At 41.7% G+C, this 23579-nt stretch overlaps 4 protein-coding genes across 5 annotated transcripts; 2 read left to right on the top strand and 2 right to left on the bottom strand.

Moving 5' to 3' along the window:
* Positions 1 to 3472: 3472 nt before the first annotated feature.
* LOC114428954 (kelch-like protein 10) lies at positions 3473 to 7545 on the bottom strand. Its single transcript, XM_028397765.1, has 5 exons — positions 7409 to 7545; positions 6319 to 6802; positions 4147 to 4731; positions 3898 to 4047; positions 3473 to 3781 (listed from the first exon to the last, which is right to left on the bottom strand). Exons 1-5 carry the CDS (start codon positions 7543 to 7545, stop codon positions 3473 to 3475), a joined length of 1665 nt encoding a protein of 554 aa, XP_028253566.1.
* Positions 7546 to 8102: 557 nt separating this feature from the next.
* Positions 8103 to 11925, top strand: LOC114429073 (kelch-like protein 10). Its single transcript, XM_028397923.1, has 5 exons — positions 8103 to 8176; positions 9366 to 9849; positions 10636 to 11220; positions 11344 to 11493; positions 11611 to 11925. Exons 2-5 carry the CDS (start codon positions 9433 to 9435, stop codon positions 11923 to 11925), a joined length of 1467 nt encoding a protein of 488 aa, XP_028253724.1. The 5' UTR covers positions 8103 to 8176; positions 9366 to 9432.
* A 5181-nt stretch (positions 11926 to 17106) lies between these two features.
* Positions 17107 to 21275, bottom strand: mtfr2 (mitochondrial fission regulator 2). The gene is made up of 8 exons (XM_028397592.1): positions 21143 to 21275; positions 20078 to 20263; positions 19856 to 19960; positions 18933 to 19057; positions 18567 to 18760; positions 18160 to 18478; positions 17889 to 18072; positions 17107 to 17521 (listed from the first exon to the last, which is right to left on the bottom strand). The coding sequence occupies exons 2-8, from the start codon at positions 20147 to 20149 to the stop codon at positions 17477 to 17479; spliced, it is 1044 nt and encodes a 347-aa protein (XP_028253393.1). The 5' UTR covers positions 20150 to 20263; positions 21143 to 21275; the 3' UTR covers positions 17107 to 17476.
* A 121-nt stretch (positions 21276 to 21396) lies between these two features.
* On the top strand, positions 21397 to 23501 carry armc1l (armadillo repeat containing 1, like). 2 transcript variants are annotated; one of them, XM_028397508.1, is made up of 7 exons: positions 21397 to 21456; positions 21839 to 22006; positions 22183 to 22274; positions 22397 to 22580; positions 22653 to 22769; positions 22905 to 22979; positions 23071 to 23499. In XM_028397508.1, exons 2-7 carry the CDS (start codon positions 21854 to 21856, stop codon positions 23263 to 23265), a joined length of 816 nt encoding a protein of 271 aa, XP_028253309.1. In that variant the 5' UTR covers positions 21397 to 21456; positions 21839 to 21853; the 3' UTR covers positions 23266 to 23499. The 2 variants fall into 2 exon arrangements, with proteins under 2 accessions (XP_028253309.1, XP_028253310.1); XM_028397509.1 differs by lacking the exon at positions 21397 to 21456 and having other exon boundaries at positions 21849 to 22006; positions 23071 to 23501.
* The last annotated feature ends 78 nt before the right edge of the window (positions 23502 to 23579 follow it).

Raw genomic sequence — 23579 nt, 5'->3', positions numbered from 1 at the left:
TTTGGACACCTATGCAACTGAGGATACTCGAATGGACTGGGAACCCTCACCAGCAAGGTAAAAAGAAAAAACCCTGCCCCATGAATTCTTGCAGCAGTAAAATAAATGTTATAAATATGACTAATCTTGGAGTTAGCACGTTCTCCCTGTGCCTGTGTGGGTTTTCTCCGGGTACTCCAGCTTCCTCCTACATTCTAAAGACGTGCTTAGGTTAATTGGTCATTCTAAATTCCCCGTAGGTGTGCTTGTGGGTGTGAATGGTTGTCTGTCTGTGTGTTGCGCTGTGATAGACTGGTGACCTGTCCAGGGTGTACCCCGCCTCTCACCCGAAGTTAGCTGGGATAGGCTCCAGCCCCCGTGACCCTGCACTGCAGGTTGAAGCGGGTTAATAGATGATAGATGACCAATCTTTCCCCAGAGGCGATACATACAGCCATATGTATATATATACTGATACTGGGCAACAGTGGCGCAGTGGGATAGCAGGGTTGTCCAATAACCGGAAGGTTGGTGGTTCGATCCCAACTCCTCCCTAGTCACTGTTGTGTGTTCTTGGGCATCCCTCTGGGATTAATACAGTATCAAAAAAAAAAAAAAAAAAATTAAACAGTGGCGATTCTCTCTTGGACTAGAGACTACATTTTGGCACAGTTAACACAGTATTTTGTTAAGTTTCTAAATATTTGTGGTCGGATCAGGCCTTAACTTAACATCTATCTGTACCAAAAAGTTTTTTTCATCTTCTCATCATCTGAGGCAGTGGCGTAGGAAGCATTAAAAATGTGGGGGAGGCACCTTCTGTGGGTGGGTGGTGAAAATTTTTTTTGAAAAATTATGAAATATAATATAATAATATGAAGTAGTTGTGATTTCCTGTGGATTTTAACAGGTTGTTAAACTATTTTACCTACAGAGGTAAACACTCAATGACTATTTCAGAGACAGATTCAACAAAAACTCGGTGACAAACAGAAACTAATTCCAAGTGAAACAACAGTTTTGTCAAACATACTGGTGCTACTACACTAACAGATGATACAAAGCCTCCATATCTGAGGCCTTCTCTCAAAAAACTGGCAAATCCCATAGAAAAATGAACCAAACTGCTTAATGCAGATAATACTGAAACACTAAAAATACTAACTTACAAAAAGATCCATGTCTTTATTTTTATTTGCTTATAAAACTGCTGAATTCACAACAAACCTTGTGGATGTGTTTATAATTATGCGCTGCCTTATCTGCTACATCAGTGTTTCCCTGTGCATTTAATGCTCCACTGTGTCCTGACGGTCCATCACATGTATTTTATTCTTGCTGATAAGAATAGGAGCAGGTGGCTGTGCACTGGCTAGGCGAGGCTGAAGCTAGCAGGCTAACAGGAGCTAACCTGGCCTTATTACAATATGGGTTCATGCTGAACTCTAACTCTCCGTGTCTTTGTTGGAATCTCCTCATGTCCATTGTGTGTGGGGAGGGAGCAGAAAAGGCAACAACATGTCATCAGACAAATAATACCGTCTACTGTAACTGAAAGTAAACAGTAGCTTCCTCCCAACTTTTCTAAGTTGATTTAACATCAACCTAACGTCACCTGGGCCATGTGACAACGCAGTAAGGCTTCAGCGTGAGCTGGACTTTGTGGGATGACACTGACGTCACCTCCTCCAGCTTCGACCAGCACTGACGGTTCTCTTTACGGTGTTTTACGCTCGCTCGAAGAAAGCCACCGGCTTTGTTAGGTCCGTTACTATAGTAACGGTATTGCAGCGCTGTGGTAACCAGGAAAACATGGAGTGGATTTCAGCGGTGAGGTGAAACGGAGTTTTTCACGAGCAATCAAAACAGCGTTAGGTGGAGTTTCCTACTCACTAAATGTGGGGGGGGTCCAAACGGGCCGTTTAAAAATGTGGGGGGGACACGTCCCCCTCTGATATAATGGTAGCGACACCTATGACCTGAGGCTACATCCACTCTGTCATCACTTGCCAGGATTTGACTTGAATGATTATTAATGTTTAGAATTTATTAGGTTTTATTTTTATTTTACGCTTACTACTTTACCTTATTTTATATTTCTAACCCGTCTTTTTTGAGTATATGTGGAGCACCTGGAATGAAAGCAATTTCCCCCTGGGATCAATAAAGCATTTCTGAATCTGATTCTGATTTACCTGTCAGGCCAAAGCCAGAGTTTTAGAAATGCTGTCCAAAAATGGATCTCTATTACAGTGAACTCATAGTTATGAGCAAACTAGTCAACAAGTCTGCACATCATAAATACACACTAAGGTTTCAAGTTTATACAGTGTTCCTTATTTCCCTACTCCCTAAAACGCTCATTAGATTCTGCTCTATCAAACTTGTATTCAGAATTTTCTAATTCCGGATCGTTTCTGCACGCCAGACTCTCAAATTTGGAGGGTTTTTTGAGGTCTCCTCTGCTGTTACCATGGTGACAGGCTGACACACAGAGGCATACAAAGCTCTGAATTGCTCTGATTCTCCAGCAATTCAGAGCAATCCTTCACATCAGCATTCAAAGCAATGCTTCAGCTGCCGCAATCAATCTCCAGGAAATGCCCTTTTCTAGTTGTTATTAGAAAAGGGCTGGAATAATACCATAAGATTATAAGAAGGCTGTGTGATTTGAATGTGGAAAAGTAGTATACAGCTGAAGAATGATCAATATAACATATATAATGTTCAAAGTCTGATAAAGACTACAAATATGGCTACTTTGTATGCTTCTGTGTGTCAGCCTGTCACCATGGTAACAGCCCTGCCTGCTTAATTAAGACACCTGTGTGATTCTCCTTTTACTCCTCTCAGGGCAGATCCCATGTATTTGAATTGGGGTTGTACCCTCCGAACAACTTTTGTCCAAACTGAAGCCTTCAGACAAAAAATAAGGACACCGTCAGAATCACAAGAAGTTTTTTATGTCTATGATGTCAAAGATATGGAGATGATGGCAAGTTAGAAAATATGAAAATATCTCTGTTTTTGGTTTTACATGTCTTACATGTCTTTACATGTCTTAATGGAGGAATGACCGGCACTCTCCCCGAACAGCTGGCTGTACGGGCTAAAAGGGTTTGGTGTTCAGTTTTAAGAGTGACACCATCAGAAAGCTAACGAGTGTTCCTTCGAACTGATATAAAAATTATCCCAGTTAGATGGAAGGTGCAGGCCTGAGTGCAGGTTAGAGAGATTTTTTTTAGGCATCTCCTCAGCCTCTCTCCACTCTGAGTGATGACATCACCCACTCTGGCTCTCAACATTTCCCCCTGGGATTAAAGTATTTCTGATTCTGATGATACACATTCAGGATTTATTATATATAAATCTATATATAAATTATTATATAGCTCAAGAAATATCCAAGTCTACAGCAGTTTGATGCCCTGATAGGCTTTATTCTTATTACACAAGATTTTCTTCTAAATCCATATCTTCGCTGTCTGGTTGTCTAATTTTCACGAGGGATGGTGTAGTCGGCCATGTTGGGAAGACCAGAAAGCACACAGCAGCTCAGAGCGCCGCGGCCGACGTCCATGCCCCAGGCCTGAGACCACTCATTCGTCTCACTGTCATAGTATTCAACATTAGAGATGGTGTTGTCACAGAAGCCCCCAACAACAAAGAGCCGGTCTTCAACTACTTCGATGCCAAAGCTGCAGCGGGGGGTCATCATGGAGGACACGCTGCGCCAGGTGTTGGTGTGAGGGTTGTAGACCTCAGCGGTCTGCAGCTCAGCTGTTCCATCAGAGCCACCAACCTTTGGAGTCAAAGATGAGAAGAAGATGCATCACTTATCAATTCAATTGTCACATAAAAAACAGCTGCTTTAAACCGCTGATGAAAGCTGGTCACACATTTCTTTCATGCACTTACTGCATAAACATGGTTGTTGTATGCAATGACTCCTAGCCCACTGCGCCGGCTGCTCATGGGAGAGATCAGGGTCCACTGGTTGGTCTCTGGGTTGTAGCACTCTGCTGTTTGCAGGCACTCATTCCCGTCATATCCACCACATATGTAGATCTGAATATGAAATTTTCATTTTTGTTGGCTCAAACTGGCAGCAGTGTTTTGTAAACAAATCTTTCTGTTCTCTTGTATGTTCCATTGTGTTCCACCCACCTTGCCGTTGAATGCTGTGCAGCTGGCCTTGCTCCTCTGGTCATGCATAGGTGCAATTTCAAGCCACTGGTTGGTTTCTGGCTGATAGAACTCTGCACTGCTGAGACGTGTGTGCCCATCATAGCCTCCCATGGCGTATATGCACCCGTTCAGCACAGTCACGCACACAGAACGACGGCGATAGTGCATTGGTGCCACCTCTTGCCATGTCCGTGTGCTCAGGTCAAACCTGCGCACACTATTGGTGGCTATGAACACCTGGGCAAAGCCACCAACACAGTAGACATACCCACCGAGGTAGGCTGCACCATGATAGGCGCGAGGACGCTCAGAAAGGTTTGTTATGTTCATCCAGCAATTTGCACGGACGTCAAATGCCTCGATTACATTAGTTAGATCCATGCTGCTGTTCAAGCCTCCAATAGCCAATAGGATGGCAGAAGGCAGACGAGGCCGACCAAGGATTCTGTCTTTGCATTCGATGACCTCGGAGACCATGGCCTGGTACATCAAGTTGTCTGTCATCAGCTGATTGGACAGCACATGACTCTGTATGTACTCTGTAGGCATCATGCTCAGCCTGACCTACAGCAATACAGAGAATAAAGAGGATATAACTTAACAGTCTGTGTCAGAATAAATAAAAATACATAAAAAATAATGGTTCCTAATAAAGAACATCACAATAAATACAACAATTAAAACAATAAAATAATGGTCAGTTATTTGAAATGCTATTAGCAACTGGAACAAACGAGGTCTTCATTCTCTTTGTTCTACATCGTGGCAGTCAGTCAGGATCAGTGGTGGAAAGTAACTAAGTATTTGTACTTTGTTGCTGTACTTAAGTACATTTTTATATATTTCTGCTTTACTTGAGTAAAAATAATAGTGCATACTTTATGGTTTTACTCCATGTTGCAGCTGTTACCTGTACTTTCTACTCCACTACATTTCTACAGTGTTTGTAGTTACTTGTTACATTTGATGAACACAGTGCTGGACTGGTGTGAGGTCAGACTCTACACAGAGGTGGTGTCACGCTGCCAGCTGTGTTTCTATAATGAGCCTCAGTCGTGATGCCGGTGCTCTGGCTCAGTTAGCTAACTAGTTAGCTGCTGTCTGCTAACACAGGTCCATCCATTAATGTCTGATTAACATGAATCATAACATGAATCTACAGCAGGAATACTGACACAGTAAAAATGCTGAATGCCTGTTTGTTATCAGCAGCCTCTCTGTTCACTTGATGCCCACAGCCTGCCTCATGACACACAGACCTGTCCATAGCTGCTTCTGGACTGAAAATGTAAACTAACTACACATTGTCCATTAATTTGAAGATGATTTCTTTGATTATTTTAACCTGTTCAGATCCTTTGCAATGGAAATCAATAATATATTCAGTGTGTGAGTACTTTTACTTTTAATACTTTAAGTACATTTAAAAGTACTTAAGACTTTTACTTAAGTAGGACTGTTGATGTAGCACTTCTACTTTTACTCGATTATATATGTTGCTGAGTATTTGTACTTTTACTTAAGTACCAAGCTTCAGTACTTCCTCCACCACTGGTCAGGATGGACTGAGCCCTCTTTGAAGTCTTATCTTTAATATATTTATTTCATTCCTCTCATTACTCTCCACCATCTGTCATAGTATCATTATCAGCTTATTGATTGTCTGAGTTGCATTAACCTGCACACAAAGCTTATGCAAATAGCCAGCATATATGTTCCTTATTAGTTTATGTACTTGTACAAATAATAATACATTATTATAAATGCTTGTGCCGGCACCCAGCTTTAAAAGGAGGTTTAGTACTTTTTGTTTCGTTTTCGTATATTTTCATTTCTTGTTCTTTCATAGGTAGGTTGTCACACCACAAATGCTTGGTAAAATCTTGGAAAAGATGATGATTTGCATAGATTCTCCTCCATGTTCAGAGTCACCCAGAAGACCAGCATGCACATGAGCACAATGTGTCACTCTGGTAGTCTGTGTTGCTTTCTATTTATCACTCATCAGAATAGATGGTATTGCACCTTCTGGCCTATAAAAGGGTAAAGGATTGCTGTACTGGCCATCATCATGACATGGAGCACATCTAATAACTGTCTTGAAATAGATTAACCTATAAAGTGAAAATTATAATGTATAATATAAAGTACCTTTGGCATGAGAAGATATGCGTATCCTTCTCGTTCCTGAGGTTCATGTGTGATCCACCGAACGATGGCCTCAAACACAGCTGCCTCCTGTCTCACATTGAGGTTGTCACTGCTGATGATGTCACTGACATCCTGGGCCGAGAGCTGCAGGAACTCTTCGCCAAAAACCACTTGCTCAAAGTGACTGAGGACATAGTGGAAAGCCTTGAGCTGCAGTTCAGGCAGGTGGTAGTTTTTTGTGAACTGCCAGATGCCGATGCAGTTGTGTGGGCAGAGCAGCTTTTCAAAAAAGTTGCAGCATATCTGCACCAGGTCCTCGAAACAGAGGTAATCCGCTGCCATGAAAACCCTCAGTGCATTGGACTCTGTCACGTTAACAGAGCCGGTGTATGCAAACTCAATGATGAGCTTCATCATGTCTGAGGATATGACCGGAATACTGTAGACTTTCTCGTCAGGTTCAGACCAGACTGTGAAGAGATTTCTGAAAGACACAAGATTTTCTGAAAGATAAGTTCCACAACATTATACACCACTTTTATACATTTCAGTTTTTAAAACAGATACTAAAATTAGTCACTAAGTCACTGCTGGATTTATGGTTAACTTTATTCAACAGTTTAGTTAAAGGTCTAAATCTGATTGCTGTAACATTATCTAATTAACTTATGACTTCTAAACTATACATCAAGTTTAAGTTAAAGATCAAATAAGTTTGAACCAATAGAGGGAGAAATCACTATTAGATGCTTTAATGTCAACGTGTCAAACATGTCCTATCATCCAAGTCCACCTGGAGCCAGCAGATTAACACACACTTGTTCACCGGTTGTTTTTGTCATGTTAAAACATTAAGGATGGCTGCTGCTTTCTTTATGAGATCAGGCTGACGCCATTTTCCCCAGCAGTTGACTAGTCATTAGAACAATATCAGCAAACACACTGATACACTGTAAGCTATATAAACAAGATTGTGAAGACAGTGAATAATCTCCAACACACACATCATAAACTACAATAAATCCTTGTTTTTGTCTCCCTATGTAAAGTTTACCAACACATTAATTTATAATTGAGATAATCACCTCACCTGAAGTAAGAGGTACAGTTCGCCAAGATGACTTTGTGGATATTAAAGTCAACCTCCTCCACTCTGATGACGGCATCACAAAAAAGCTCCTGGTCAAGGAGATCCTTGTAATCTAATTCCCTGTCTCTTTGAGTCATGTTGACTTTGCAGACTTCTTCTGTCAGTGTTTGTTGCCTGTCTCCACTCAGTATGTAACAGAAGTTCAAAGACACACTGTGAATGGAACATCATCAAAGCACTTCACATCACCATGGCCACCAATACTATGACAACAACTAAAACTTTATCAGGTGCTCCAATACATCCCTATAGCCTTCCATCCTCTTTCATAACATGGCTGTGTTATTAGCAATCCATGGTTGAGCTGTTGCATTTGATTTTTTGGTGTGCCAAACAAAGTCAAAGTCATTCATTTATCATAATACAGCCATGTTATGAAAGAGGATGGAAGACTATAGGGATGTATTGGAGCACCTGATAAAGTTGTAGTTGTTGTCATAGTATTGGTGGCCATGGTGATGTGAAGTGCTTTGATGACAAGAGAACTATTCACAGTGTGTCTTTGAACTTTTGTTACATACTGAGAGGAGACAGGCAACAAACACTGACAGAAGAAGTCTACAAAGTCAACATGACTCAAAAAGACGGGGAATTAGATTACAAGGATCTCCTTGACCAGGAGCTTTTCTGTGATGCCGTCATCAGAGTGGAGGAGGTTGACTTTAATATCCACAAAGTCATCTTGGCGAACTGCATCCCTTACTTCAGGTGAGCTGATTATCTCAATTATAAATGAATGTGTTAGTAACCTTTACATAGGGAGACAAAAACAAGGATTTATTGTAGTTTATGATGTGAGTGTTGGAGATTATTCACTGCAATCTTGTTTTTATAGCTTACAGTGTTTCAGTGTGTTTGCTGATATTGTTGTGATGACTAGTCAACTGCTGGGGAAAATGGCGTCAGCCTGACCTCATAAAGAAAGCAGCAGCAGTCCTTAATGTTTGACCATGACAAAAACAACCAGTGAACAAGTGTGTGTTAATCTGCTGGCCCCAGGTGGGACTTGGATGATAGGATGTTTGACATGATGACCCCTGTAGCTGCAGGTGCCCCTGCTTGCTGAAAAACAGAAGCTTTGTGGGGAAGGGGGGGGGGGGGGGCAGCTCACCTCTGGGTCTCCAAACTGAACAACACAGGGAGTGAAGGAGAGAGGTCTCACTCTGTCCTGATAGCGTGCGTCACTACGTGTTTGTGTATAGTAGCGTGAATGATCGAAGGAGTGAGAGATCTTACCGTTAGGATCATTAAACAACACAGAAGTTTTGAGGAAAAACCAGACAGACAGCTGTGCTGCAGGCAGAGAGACAGAGGACTGTAGGCTGATGCTGGACTGAGAGTTTGATGCTGCATGCTGTGTTTTTATAATGTCCATCCATGATGCGGTGCTCCTGCATCCTCTCTGTCCTGTCTCCCTCTTCTTCTCCTCTCTCTCCTTCATCCTCTCTGTCCTGTCTCCCCCTTCTTCTAATCTCTCTCCTTCATCCTCTCTGTCCTGTCTCCCTCTTCTTCTCCTCTCCCTCCTTTATCACGGCCAACTGGCAGCAGGAAGGGTCTTCCTTACGAGCCGGATCCTGCTCAAGGTTTCTTCCTGTTAAAAGGAAGTTTTTCCTGACACTGTGGCTCTCAAGGGGGTTCAGGCTCTGGGTCTCTGTGAAGCGCTTTAAGACAATTTCTGATTGTAAAATGCACTATATTAATAAAACTGAATTGAATTGAATTGCAGGCCTCTCCCGGGGAGTAATTCAATGTAGAACCGCCACTGTTAACTAGACTGTTGAATAAAGTTACCCATAAATCCACCGGACACTTAGTGACTAATTTTAGTATCTGTTTTTAAAACTGAAATGTATAAAAGTGGTGTATAATGTTGTGGAACTTTTTCTGTGTCTTTCAGAAATCTCTTCACAGTCTGGTCTGAACCTGACGAGAAAGTCTACAGTATTCCGGTCATATCCTCAGACATGATGAAGCTCATCATTGACTTTGCATACACCGGCTCTGTTAACGTGACAGAGTCCAATGCACTGAAGGTTTTCATGGCAGCGGATTACCTCTGTTTTGAGGACCTGGTGCAAATATGCTGCAACTTTTTTGAAAAGCTGCTCTGCCCAGACAACTGCATCGGTATCTGGCAGTTCACAAAAAACTACCACGTCCCCAAACTGCAGCTCAAGGCTTTCCAGTATGTCCTCGGTCACTTTGAGCAAGTGGTTTTCGGCGAAGAGTTCTTGCAGCTCTCGGCCCAGGATGTCAGTGACATCATCAGCCGTGACAACCTCAATGTGAGACGGGAGGCAGTTGTGTTTGAGGCCATCATTCGGTGGATCACACATGAACCTCAGGAACGAGAAGGATACGCATGTCTTCTCTTGCCAAAGGTACTTTATATTATACATTATAATTTTCACTTTATAGGTTAATCTATTTCAAGACAGTTATTAGATGTGCTCCATGTCATGATGATGGGCACTACAGCCATCCTTTACCCTTTTATAGGCCAGAAGGTGCAATATCATCTATTCTGATGAGTGATAAATAGAAAGCAACACAGACTACCAGAGTGACACATTGTGCTCATGTGCATGTTGGTCCTCTGGGTAACTCCGAAAATGGAGGAGAATTTATGCAAATCATCATCAAAATCTTACCAAGCATTTGTGGTGTGACAGCCTACCTATGACAGAGCAAGAAATGAAAATATAAGAAAACAACACAAAAGTCACTAAACCTCCTGCTAAAGCTGGGCGCAGGCACAAGCATTTATAATAATTTATTATTATTAGTACAAGTACATAAACTAATAAGGAACATATACCTGTAATGCTGGCTATTTGCATAAGCTTTGTGTGCAGGTTAATGCAACTCAGACAATCAATAAGCTGATAATGATACTATGACAGATGAAGGGTGGAGAGTAATGAGAGGAATGAAATAAATATATAGGACAATGTGTAGTTCATTTACATATTCAGTCCAGAAGCAGCTATGGACAGGTCTGTGTGTCATGAGGCAGGCTGAGGCATTTCAAATAACTGACCATTATTTTATTGTTTTACTTGTTGTATTTATTGTGATGTTCTTTATTAGGAACCATGATTTTTTATGTATTTTTATTTATTCTGACACAGACTGTTATATCCTCTTTATTCTCTGTATTGCTGTAGGTCAGGCTGAGCATGATGGCTACAGAGTACATACAGAGTCATGTGCTGTTCAATAAGCTGGTGCCGGACAACTTGATGTACCAGGCCATGGTCTCTGAGGTCATCGAATGCAAAGATAGAATAGTTGGTCGGCCTCGTCTGCCTTCTGCCATCCTATTGGCTATTGGAGGCTTGAACAGCAGAAGGGATCTACCTAATGTAATTGAGGCATTTGACATCCGTGCAAATCGCTGGATGAACATAACAAACCTTTCTGAACGTCCTCGCGCCTATCATGGTGCAGCCTACCTCGGTGGGTATGTCTACTGTGTTGGTGGCTTTGCCCGGGTGTTCATAGCCACCAATAGTGTGCGCAGGTTTGACCTGAGCACACGGACATGGCAAGAGGTGGCACCAATGCACTATCGCCGCCGTTCTGTGTGCGTGACTGTGCTGAACGGGTGCATCTACGCCATGGGAGGCTCTGATGGGCACACACGTCTCAGCAGTGCTGAGTTCTACCAGCCAGAAACCAACCAGTGGCTTGAAATTGCATCCATGCATAAGCAGAGGAGCCGTGCCAGCTGCACAGCACTCAACGGAAAGGTGGGTGGAACACAATGGAACATACCAGAGAACAGAAAGATTTGTTTACAAAACACTGCTGCCAGTTTGAGCCAACAAAAATGACAATTTCATACCACCCCCCCCCCCCCTTTTTGTATTCAGATCTACATATGTGGTGGATATGACGGGAATGAGTGCCTGCAAACAGCAGAGTGCTACAACCCAGAGACCAACCAGTGGACCCTGATCTCTCCCATGAGAAGCCGGCGCTGTGGGCTAGGAGTCATTGCATACAACAACCACGTTTACGCAGTAAGTGCATGAAAGAAATGTGTGACCAGCTTTCATCAGCGGTTTAAAGCGACTAGTTTTTTATGTGACAATTGAATTGATAAGTGATGCATCTTCTTCTCATCTTTGACTCCAAAGGTTGGTGGCTCTGATGGAACAGCATTTCTGCAGACCGCTGAGGTCTACAACCCTCACACCAACAACTGGCGCAACGTGTCCTCCATGATGACCCCCCGCTGCAACTTTGGCATTGATGTAGTTGAGGACCAGCTCTTTGTTGTTGGGGGCGACAATAGCTTCAACACCACTACCTCTAAGGTTGAGTACTATGACAGTGAGACGAATGTGTGGTCTCAGGCCTGCGACATGGACGTCGGCCGCAGCGCTCTGAGCTGCTGTGTGCTTTCTGGTCTTCCCAACATGGCCGACTACACCATCCCTCGTGATTTGTGATTTCTGAAAATCTTGGATAAATATGGATGAATGAATGAATGAATAAATGTATAAAGTGATGCAACAATACTGTCACAGTACCTGGCTGTAAATGTATATCATCTGTTTATTCCACTCTCATGCAATCTGCATGTATGTTTTAGGCTCACAGTTATGCTGTACACATCTGGATTGCTAGACCTGTCCAACACAGTATGGTACTGTTTGGGACAATGAGCTCTCTCTCACTCAGTGTCAGTTACCTTTGAATTATAAAATGAAGCACTTACTCCTTGGTAAAAGGAGTGTACCATCATGAAACAATTTTCAAAGTTTGACAGGCTAAGTTTATTTTTTACCTAATGGTCGCTCACATCAAGCAGCTATGTTAGACATTTTTTAAAATAACAGTGTACAACTTTACAGTTTTGATTTACTCTTGCTGATTTCACCGAGTTATGTTGAACCACAGGAGGCAGCTGCTTTCAGAGACTTGGCTCTGAACTCCCCCTGTTTACCTACTCAGCACCGAACAGACAGCATTGACAACTGCCTGGTGAACATATGAAATATTTGGCAGCTAGAGAGGCAGATGTAGAAACCCCCCCAAAAAAACATAAAACCATAGAGCCACAAATTAGATCAACAACAACTACAACTTTATCAGGTGCTCCAATACATGAAGACGGAAAGGTAACCAGGTAATGGTTTTCTTCCTCCAGAAGTCACTTAGGTTTGGAAGGTTGCACACAGACATAAACAGCAACATGGCCAGGTGTTTTCTAAGCTCCTGTGGAGTGATGTCAGGAAATCATTTCCCATCTCCAAGTTTTTTTTTGCATTTTTGTTGGTATATGCACACAACAGCTTCAGCATCTTTGCATCGAATAAAAAAAGCAAAAACATCACCTGGTTCTTGGGTGCCAGCGGTGACAGGGGGTTGGATACCAGGGCTGCTCTTGGGGATGGATCTGGGTGGGTGATGGCTGGCATTGTCGGGGTCTGCCTCCATTTTCCCAGGCCTGTTGGCGATGCGGTGAAGGGCTACGAGGGGTGTCACCAGCAGCATCAGCACCTCTACTGCTTCGGCCATGGATGCAACTACAACCCCATCCTGTACCACTGCTGCTGCTGCTCAGAAGAGTCTCTACAAGATTACATGAGATTTCTCAAAAAAAAATGAATCAATAAAAAGAAATGACGATAGATATTAAACAACGAGCTTCTCCTCCCCTCAGCAGATCTTCTTGACATGAATTACTGGCACTGAAATCTATAAAAAACTGTGTGGAAAAGACAAAGGATGGCAAAAACACAACTAACACTACATGACCAATACTAAAACAACACAACTGGGGATGATGACGTAAACAGGCAGGCTAACCCTATGAAGACATTGGTAGTCACGCTCTATTATGTATTAATAATTTTGTGAATAACAAGCTTCAGTAAAGTCAGAGCGAGGATAAAATTTGAACATGTTCAACAGAACTTTGAACGTGTTGGTTGAACTCGTGCTGCTCTCAGCTGCTCGGTCCGTTTCCTTCATAAATCTGTAGCAGCGAGCCGCACTGTGACACTTATCAACAAATACAGACTTACTCAAACAAGATGCGGTTCTAGTAAAATGACGAACCTGCAGCTGGGCGGATCACCACATACAGACGCGTCGCATTACCAGGCTAGCTAGCTAGAGCTAATGTTGACCACTTACCTTGGAGAGAACTTGAAGCTCTTTTCATGTTTACTCTGCGGCCTTGTACTTGAAGCTCTAACAACACAGCGTACATCCTTAACTGTACACTTCAGCACTCGGTCCACTCGGCCATTAACCCGACACAGCTGCATCCTCCGCCTGGTAACATCGTAGCGTCCTTACGGCAAACGCGGAAATGACGCACGCATAGAACATATCTGATGCTCTGGAATTCAAACGTGTTTTGAAAGGCCTTCTAAAAATAAGACAGCAGTAATAGTGACGTCACCATGACATCATAAACTGTCCATTGACGATGTCATAAAGTCTCCTTTGAAAGTCACTATGATGTCATAAAGTGCCCTTTGAAAGTCACTATGATGTCATAAAGTGCCCTTTCGAAGTTTGTAACTGCACCTCAGGTGCAAAGATGTACTTAAATATTGGCTAAATGGACACTTTAAAAGGATACATAGACACACTGTTCAGGGGTATTCGGGACGTGTGTTGTTACATATGCAGACTGTCCAGGGCTATGGTGGGGTATACTCTACAACATTGGATCAAAATAACAAATAATAAAAAAGTCATCAGCCCCCATCAGACCCTCACGCTTATACCAGAAGACCAGCCCATCCACACAATGCAGCCATTGAGCCTTCGAGACATGGAGGGGGAAAAGCCGCAAATGAGTGAAAAGCGGAAAAAGCTAAAAAGAAGACGCAGAAACAATTACATTAAGAGAAACGCAAAAGTAAAGATCACAAGGAACATCAGAAGCAGGAAAAGAAAACCTCACAAAGGCTGCCAAAGAACACACACCTCAGAGTTCTTCCAAGAGTGAGGAGCTGACCAATGAGGTCTGCACTCTGAGAGGTCTCTGAATTTAAGCTGGTTTGACAGAATTTGTGCTTTAGTTACAATTCTGAAAAAAGGTGACCTTCATAAGTAGTTTAAGTTTTTTAAATGTAAAAACATTTAAAATAATACCAGCAATTACAATAGGGCCTTCGCACCACTCGGTGCTGGGGCCCTAAAAACAATATACACATATACATACCTATACATACATACATACATACATATACATACGTATACGTATATATATGTATATGTATGTGTATATATATGTATATGTATATATATGTATATACGTATATATATATACATATGTATATACATATGTATATATATATGTATATATATATATATATATATATACACGTATATGTATATACAAAAATTTTATATATATATAACATATATTTTATATACATAAAAATGTAAATATTAATAGTAACAACCAGGTCTGCTCACAGTAAATTATGTATATATGTATGTATATATACGAAGTATAAATACTTAGTGAATGTAAGCTGTTGTGGTCTGGAGTGTGACTGTTGCATCTGACCTCTGTGCTCGGGCTCTAACAAAAAGTTTGGTGTTAAAGGACCCAAAAACAGGACTGTCACACAGGAGGGAAGTGAACCACAAGCACAAAATAACACCAAAACCAACACAATAATTAGTGTATCTTAACCTCACTCAACCAACCACATCTGCATTATTAATATCAGAGGATGTTAATCTGGTTGGAAGAATATTATGCAGATATTTTATATAACAGAACTTCATCTACAAACCAGTCAGCCTGATGATATTCTTCACAATATATGCATATATATACACTGCATACAGTGGCTTGCAAAAGTATTCATACCCCTTGAACTAGTCCACATTTTCTCACATTATTCCCACAAAAAATAAATATATTTTATTGGAATGTTATGTGAAAGACCAACACAAAGTGGCATACAGTTGTGACGTAGAAAGAAAGTTAAACATGAGTTCATTTTTTTTTACAAATAAAAAACTGAAAGGTGCAGTGTGCAAAAGTATTCACCCCCCTTTTCTCTGAGTGCATCCAATTGCCTTCAGAAGTTGCCTGATGATTTCTGACTGATCGAATGTTGACCTAATGACTAGATAGAGTCCACCTGTGTGTAATTTAATCTCAGTCCAAATACAGCTGTTCTGTGACGGCCTCTGTGGTTTGTTGAGAGAATATTAGGGTGCAAACAGCATCATGAAGTGCAAGAAACACCCCAGACAGGTCAGGAATGTCTTGCCCAAGAACACCCAACAGTGACTAGGGAGGAGTTGGGATGGAACCACCAACCTTCCGGTTACTAGACAACCCTGCTATACCACTGCGCCACTGTTGTGGTGAAATTTAAAGCAGGGTTAGGCTATACAAAGATTTCCCAAGCTTTGAACATCTCACAGACCACTGTTCAGTCCATCATCGGCGAATGGAAGGAGTATGGCACAACTGCCAACCTAGTGAGACATGGTCATCCACCTAAACTAACAGGCCGCACAAGGAGAGCACTGATCAGAGACGCAGCCAAGAGGCCCATAGTGACTCTGGATGAACTGCAGAGATCTACAGCTAAGGTCGGGGAATCTGTCCATGGGACCACTATCAGTCATGCACTGCACAAACCTGGACTTTATGGAAGAGTGGCATTAAGAAAGCCATTGTTAAAGAAAACCATAAGAAGCCATGTGAGTGACCTATCAATCATGTGGAAGAAGGTGCTGTGGTCAGATGAGAACAAAATTGAACTTTTTGGCCTAAATGCATAATGCTATATGTGGCAGAAACCTAACACTGCACATCACTCTGATACCCACTGTCAGCAGGTCAGAGTTGATGGAGCCAAATACAGGGCGATCTTGGAGGAAAACCTGTTGGAGTCTGAAAAACACTTGAGACTGGGGCAGAGATTCACCTTCCAACAGGACAACAACCCTAAACATAAAGCCAAAGCTACAGTGGAATGGTTTAAAATGAAACATATTAATGTGTTAGAATGACCCAGTCAAAGTCCGTACCTAAATACAATCGAGAATCTGTGGCAAGATCTGAAAACTGCTGTTCAGAAACGTTCTCCATCTAATTTGACTCAGCTTGAATTGTTTTGCAACGAAGAATGGGCAAAGATTTCAGTCTGTAGATGTGCAAAGCTGGTAGAGACATACCCCAAAAGACTTGCAGCTATAATTGCAGCAAAAGGGGGTTCCACAACGTATTGCCTCAGGGGGGCTGAATACTTTTGCACACTACAGTTTTCAGTTTTTTAAGTGTAAAAAAAAAAAGGAATGTTTAATCTCATGTTTAATTTTCGTTCTACTTCACAATTGTATGCCACTTTGTGTTGGTCTTTCACATAACATTCCAATAAAATATATATGTTTGTAGTCATAATGTGAGAAAATGTGGAAAAGCTCAAGGGGTATGAATACTTTTGCAAGACAGCAATGTCAAACTCCTCATTGATGTTGATCAAAACCTGCCTTTACTCAATCACATGCTACCAAACAACATCTCTGACAAAAGACACAAAAGAATAAAATAGCAAAAAATTACTAGTGCACATGAACTCTTTAATAAAATAAAACATTTGCATAGAATAGATCTACGTGAATCTCAAATCCCCTCACTGTTCTGCACATTCATTTTACAAACATGAAGACATTAGGTCTGCTTCAACGCACTAATACATGATTTTCTTTAAAAGGTGTTCTGCACATAAACTCAACTTTATGATAAACATGTGAAACAGAAAAAGTCCAATAAAAAAAAAAAAACAAATGTGTATCAAAACCCTTTTTCACAGCAACTGCTTTTAACAAAATGACACAATCAAAATCCCCCAAAAAAGAAAGAAACAAGCACAACACTGTTCATTGTGAGACAAACACTTATAAGAACAACAGCACGGACAAGCAGAAATGAAATGTAAGCTGCAGTAGTTCTCTGTTATGAGGCACATCTGTGGGAGCTGACGTTTAAGTCACTGCTTAACAGGATCAGAGGTGACGGCGTCCCAGACTGCGCCTGATGGAGCGAGGGACCTGTGATAGAAGCATCAGGTTAGCAGCTCTGCTTACAACAAAATGCTAAGGTGTACAAATATAAAGAAGACACTGAAAAATATATATATATGTGACATATTGATGTCATACAGATATGACGTCAAATACGCACGTGTGACACATCAAAGCCATGCGCCATATGATGTCACTCCCAAGTCTGTAAATGCCAAGCAAAGCTCAGCCAGGACTAAGTACGAAACAAACAACATTCGTCACCTCTAAACCACAGCTCGAAGCATGCAAGCCTCAGAGCGAACTTGTTGCTAGCTGCTCATCGCCCTTAAGTCTCTCTGATCGCCCTGATGTCATATACACAATAAACAAAATGTGTCTATAGAGAACAAACCTTAGGTGTGTCTGGACTGCTGAAAGGTGACAGTTCAAGTGAATTCTCCTTATCAGAAGAATTGTTGTGACGATGCTGGGCGAACTTCCTCTTTAGTGCCTCTGCAATGAGAGCTGCTGGGTCATTAGGCAAAGCTGCTCCTCCCTTACTGCGTCTCTGCCTGATTGGCGAGCCCCCCGGTGATCTAGAGTAGAAAAATAAGGAATATCAGCGAAAGTGATGATTATCTGTATGATGACCACAGATATCCTCTATAAATCCCAGGACCTACCTCTCCACTGCGCGTAATTTAACCTGATTTAAGTCCTTCAGAACCTCCAGCATGGAGGGGAGCCCTTTCTGTGTCAACTCCTTGCTCTTAAGGCCTGCGTTTTGGGGCTTGAGCTGCCCCTTGTCAAGGTCCTTCGCCTTCTTTCTGCGCTGTATCAGTTCTAATACAGATGTTGACTCGGTGGAGGATGCAGGGCAGAGTGAAGGAGGAGGTGGTGGAGGTGGTGGAGGAGGAGCACAACGAGGTGTGGAGGTGAGAGCTGGGAGTGGGGAAGGTGACATCAGGGGAGATCCAGGGACATTTTGGGGCTCAGCTGAACCTAAAGAAATGTTTAGAGCTTTAGAATAAAGATCATATTTTCTTGTAAAAATAAAATAAAATAAATAAAATCAAATGATGATGTGAACCTGAGGCTGGAGCCGAGGTGACGATCATCGCGATCTGCGCTCGTAGTTTAAGCAGCTCATTCTCCAGCGCTGTGATCTTCTTCAGGGCGTTGGGATCATTGGTCTGTCTGGATCTGCCTCCTCTCTGGGCCGGTCTTGGGTATCTCATCACTTCTCCATTTACAGCTTTTGACTTTTTTGGAGGTAAATGATTCCTGTGAAGACCACACGGCATTCTTATATTCATGCAGCTTTTTTTTAAGATTAAGAAAACCCAGAATTTTCTAGACATAAAAAAAAGTTTTAAATGCATCTTCATCTCTGTCAGCACAGCTTCTTTTCTAACTGGACTGCTGTTTGTTTTGTTGTGTCAGGTGATGTTCTTACCTTGTTTTTGCAAAACTGTCCCCCTCATCCTCACACACCCACATGACATCAGCGAAGGAGGGGATGGCTGGGGTGTCCATAGTAACTTCGACATACCCGTGTGGCCTGTAGGTGACTAACGGGATCTGACAACATATGGACAAGCGATCATAAACCAGTCATTAGTTGACAAATAGTACAACAATAATACCTAGAAAAGGGCATTTCCTGAAGAAAATGCTAAGTGCTGCAGCTGAAGCATTGCTTTGAATGCTGATGTGAAGGATTTGCTCTGAATTGCTGGAGAATAAGAGCAATTCAGAGCTTTGTATGCCTCTGTGTGTCAGCTTGTCACCATGGTAACAGCAGAGGAGACCTCAAAAAACACTCCAACTTTGTGAGCCTTTGTGAGAAATGATTTGGAATTAGAAAATTCTGAATACAAGTTTGATAGAGCAGCATCTAATGAGCGTTTCAAGACTAAAATGGAGTCTGTAGCTTATAATTTGTAGGAGGCCATACATTTAGCAGATGACTCTCATTGAAGGACTCTCTCATAGACTCCCATGTTAAAAATGACAACGAAATTGCCTAATATTTGAAAATTATAATTTTTCTGAAAAAACTTGAAGTTGACCCAGAATGTCCTCTGTGAGATGAACATTTTGATAGTTAAATGGCTGAAATCGGTCAATGTATGCTGAAGATACCCTGTGCCAAAAAACTTACGGAAGAATAAAAAAGAAGAAGAAAGAGGGTGAAGACCAAGCAACGGCAATCAAACTAATAATCCATCCATCCATTGAGAGCTATTATGTTGATACATGCTGTAATTTATCTTTATCAATGATTATCAATGATTGATCGTGCCATAATTAAACTGCTACATATAAATATGTAATCTGAAAAAAATGTGTGTTTCAAAAATGCAGTTTAATCAATACCTGAAAGTGGACACGTGGCGTAGGTGTCAGAGGAAGATTTGTCCCAATCATCCTCACGATGCTGCGATACTGACCGCACAGCTGACTGTCCCACACTGGAACCAGCTGCAGGCAAGAAGACACACACAAAACACAACTTTAGATGGCACGCACAAAATAACAACCAAACCAGGCTGAGAATTAGTAACAGTAACAGTAATTGTTGTGTGTCCATGCATTTACCATGTCTGGAGGAACCCCAAAATAGTCCAGGACCATGCGCAGCACATACAGCATATCCTCTACTAAAGACATTGCAAGGACTTTTTGCCTGCTGCAGCTGACGACTGCAAAGCTCCTCTTTCTGCTGACTGACTTGGTGAGGTGCCAACAAAAGGAAGGATGCTGCTATATCACATACTTAAAAACCTGAAACAAAACAAAACACACAAGACAACAAATGAAGCTAGAAACAACATTGATTTACTTCAGTGCCGTTTCTCACCTTGTTATTTTAATGCGGCTCAGTCTTAAAGGTACAGTTCACCCAAAAAGGTGAACATTTTCCTGTGGCATACAGTCCTATGTATGCTTCAAAGTGATTTTTAATGTTAGTTTGTTAAGAATAATTGTAATCTACCTGTGCCTGTTCACCACAGTGTAAACTGAGGATTCCCCCCCAGGTCCAGCAGTGTCTCAGTAAGGGCTCATCAATACAGAGACTGACTCAAACCCATGTTTTCAGCACCATCAGGCTGTCTTATAGCAATGCAATACAACACATTTTCATCTTTAAGATTTTTTTTAATATGTTTACAAATATATCTTTTTTTTTGCCAACGCTGAATTGTTTTGATACAAGTAAATAAGAGATTAGGGTTACAATTCAATAATATAATTTAAATGTCCCGAGTCACAGGACTCTGGGGCTATTAACCAATTTCTCATATATCTGCATAACAGCCAGAATGCGTTGAGAACAGTGGTTTTGTCCCAGTCAATCAGCAATTTATCGATGGTCCCTAAATAAAACGCCGCTGGACACAAACTGAACGTCTGTCCAACACCTAACTAAAAACTTCATCGAAGTGCTAAAGAGTCTAAACTTAAAACAGTGTGATATAGATTCAAAACTATATTTTATGGCTGGTACCATCACAAAGTGATGCTCAACCTCTACCGTTGTGCGGACAACCTGGCTCAGGCACCGCAGTGTAAAAAAAAAAAAAGCTGCACGGATCATCTAAAGTAACGTACGTACGGCACCGGAGGAGATGCGGACATTATAAATACTGTTTGTACACTTACCCTCGACTCGTGTTCTTGCCAAAATGCGCATCAGATGTTGTAAAATGTCTTCATTTGTGATTATATACACTCAAACAACAGATAATATATACTCTACAGCAGCAGCTTCCCTCTTTGCACACGCGTTCGGACAGCGTCTCTAAACTCAAATAAAACTGCAGGAGCAAAGCCTCCTCTGATTGGCTGAGAATACGGAACTACGACGAATAGCCAATGGGAGTGGGTGGCCTTGCTGGGCTGTTGACCAATTGCGTGTCACAAGAAACCTGCCACTAAATTTGTATTTTTAGTGCACGAGCTACTTCTACTCTCGGGTAAGAAAATGTCGTTAAACGTTTAATTCAAGTACATTTCGCGTTTGGGGTTCAGCGTATAATGTGTAATCTATGACAAACTCACGATTTATTGTCCAAATAGTGCAAACAAACGTATAAAAAAATTTATTGTTTCGATGTTGATCAACTCCGGGCTAACTTTTAGCTAGCAACTAGCATAGGTTTTGGCACGGAATTAATCAACATCGAAACAATACATTTTTTATACGTTTGTTAGCGCAACTACATGTAATTTCTTGTTCAGCGTTTACCTTAAATGTCCTATAAACCGCGCGATTACAGAAACCTGTAAACATTTAGTTGGTTTTGTTCCCAGACAGATGGGAAAACAAAACATGGCTGACTTCTCTTACTATTGCAGGTGTGGGTAGTAAAGATGATGGACGCGCTGTCAGTAGTGAGTCAGCTGCGGGATCTCGCTTCCGAGCCGCAGAACCGAGAGGTAATAGTCCAGGATCAAGGCTGTCTCCCCGGATTGGTTCTCTTCCTGGACCACCAGAACTCAGACGTGCTGTTCGCAACTCTTCAGGTGGGTAGAAGTGGATGTAATGTACCTTATTTATAAGAACTTTGTTTAATCTGATAATCCTCCTGAGACTGAAGATGTCCCACAAATAGTGTATCTTTATGTCTAACTACTGCTGCTACTAGTTTCTAGTAGTGTATTAACATTGACTGGCTTATTAACTTTTCCTGTGTTTACAGACCCTGCGCTACTTGGCAGAATTGCCTCCAAACATCCCCACCATGAAGAATGAATTGGGTATGATGGTGAGCTTGGAGAATCTAATGGGAAGGTAAGAAACTCATGTTTTCTGCTACTACTTTCTTGATCACTCTTCACGCTTATGTTTCCTTTACATTATGTTAAAGGTGAAACTGAGAATACACATGATTAAATATATTATTATGTGTTCAGAGAGGGTCTGTCAGTGGACATCACTTCATTGGCTCAGGAGGTGTACGATATCCTGAATGCACCCGTTAATCCTGCACCCCACACACCAGAGAGACAGAGGAGAAAGAAGCCCCAATTCTTCATCAATTCCTCTAACAAGAAGGCCAAGTCTGTCACTCTACACATTCAGGGGTTGGACAGCACTGTGAGTTGGCTTAGATTCAGCAGCTATGGTTATTTCCAGTCAAAATAATAATAGTCTTTCTTTGTTATAAAGGCCCAGCGGAGCTTGTGTGAGGAGGCTCTACTGAAAGTCAGAGGAGTGATAAGCTTCACTTTTCAGATGGCCAGCAAGAGATGCACTGTTCGCATCCGTTCAGACCTGCCCACAGAGGTAACCGACTTACAACTGCTATATTCTAGTTTATAACATTCTGGTTCCGTAAGAGCCACTGAGACATAATAGCTGCATTATGTCTTATTGACATCCATTATATCCAAACACCTTTGTTTCTAATGTAATCTGCAGAGTCTGGCATCAGCCATCGCTGCCACTAAGGTGTTGTCAGCCCAACAGGTGGTGAAAAATGAGGCAGGAGAAGAGGTAAGTGGACATTTAGAGTATACTTTTTTTAGCAACCACTGGTGCATTGTGGGCATTCTTCAGCTCCTCTTACAATGTCTTGTGTTTTCAGGTTTTTATCCCTCTAACCTCCTCTGGAGTGGAAGTGCCACAAAACTCTGCCATACCAGATTACCTCCCCGAGGAAGAGGAGAGCCCAGAGATCAAGGCCGACCGAGCGGTTTCCCGCACCACAGCCAAGGAAGATTCCAGTGGTAGCTGGCTTAATGCTGCTGCCGGTTTCCTCACAAAAACATTTTACTGGTGAAAGTGGAGTCCTGTGATGGACACGGTGCTGGATTGGATACTTAATGAGACCTCACTGGAGTTTACGGTATACACTTTTCACAGCAGTCAGAACTTTATCAACTCTGTATCAGGCACTGCATGTGACTGAATGAACTTATCCAAAATCTGTTTTTAAATGTCTCTTAAAATTGTCCTTTCCTTTTTTCTTTCAGAGTGTATATATTTTTTCTAATCTTCAGTCTTTCATTTTACCTTCTTTTGTTTATAATAGTTTTTAAAAGTGTTGCTACTCTTCCTGCTGTGTGATGGTAGTTTACTATGTATAAAATATAG

This window comes from Parambassis ranga, chromosome 24 (assembly GCF_900634625.1).
Source record: "Parambassis ranga chromosome 24, fParRan2.1, whole genome shotgun sequence".
Taxonomy (NCBI): Eukaryota; Metazoa; Chordata; class Actinopteri; family Ambassidae; genus Parambassis; species Parambassis ranga.
This window is presented reverse-complemented; position numbering and strand designations above follow the sequence as displayed.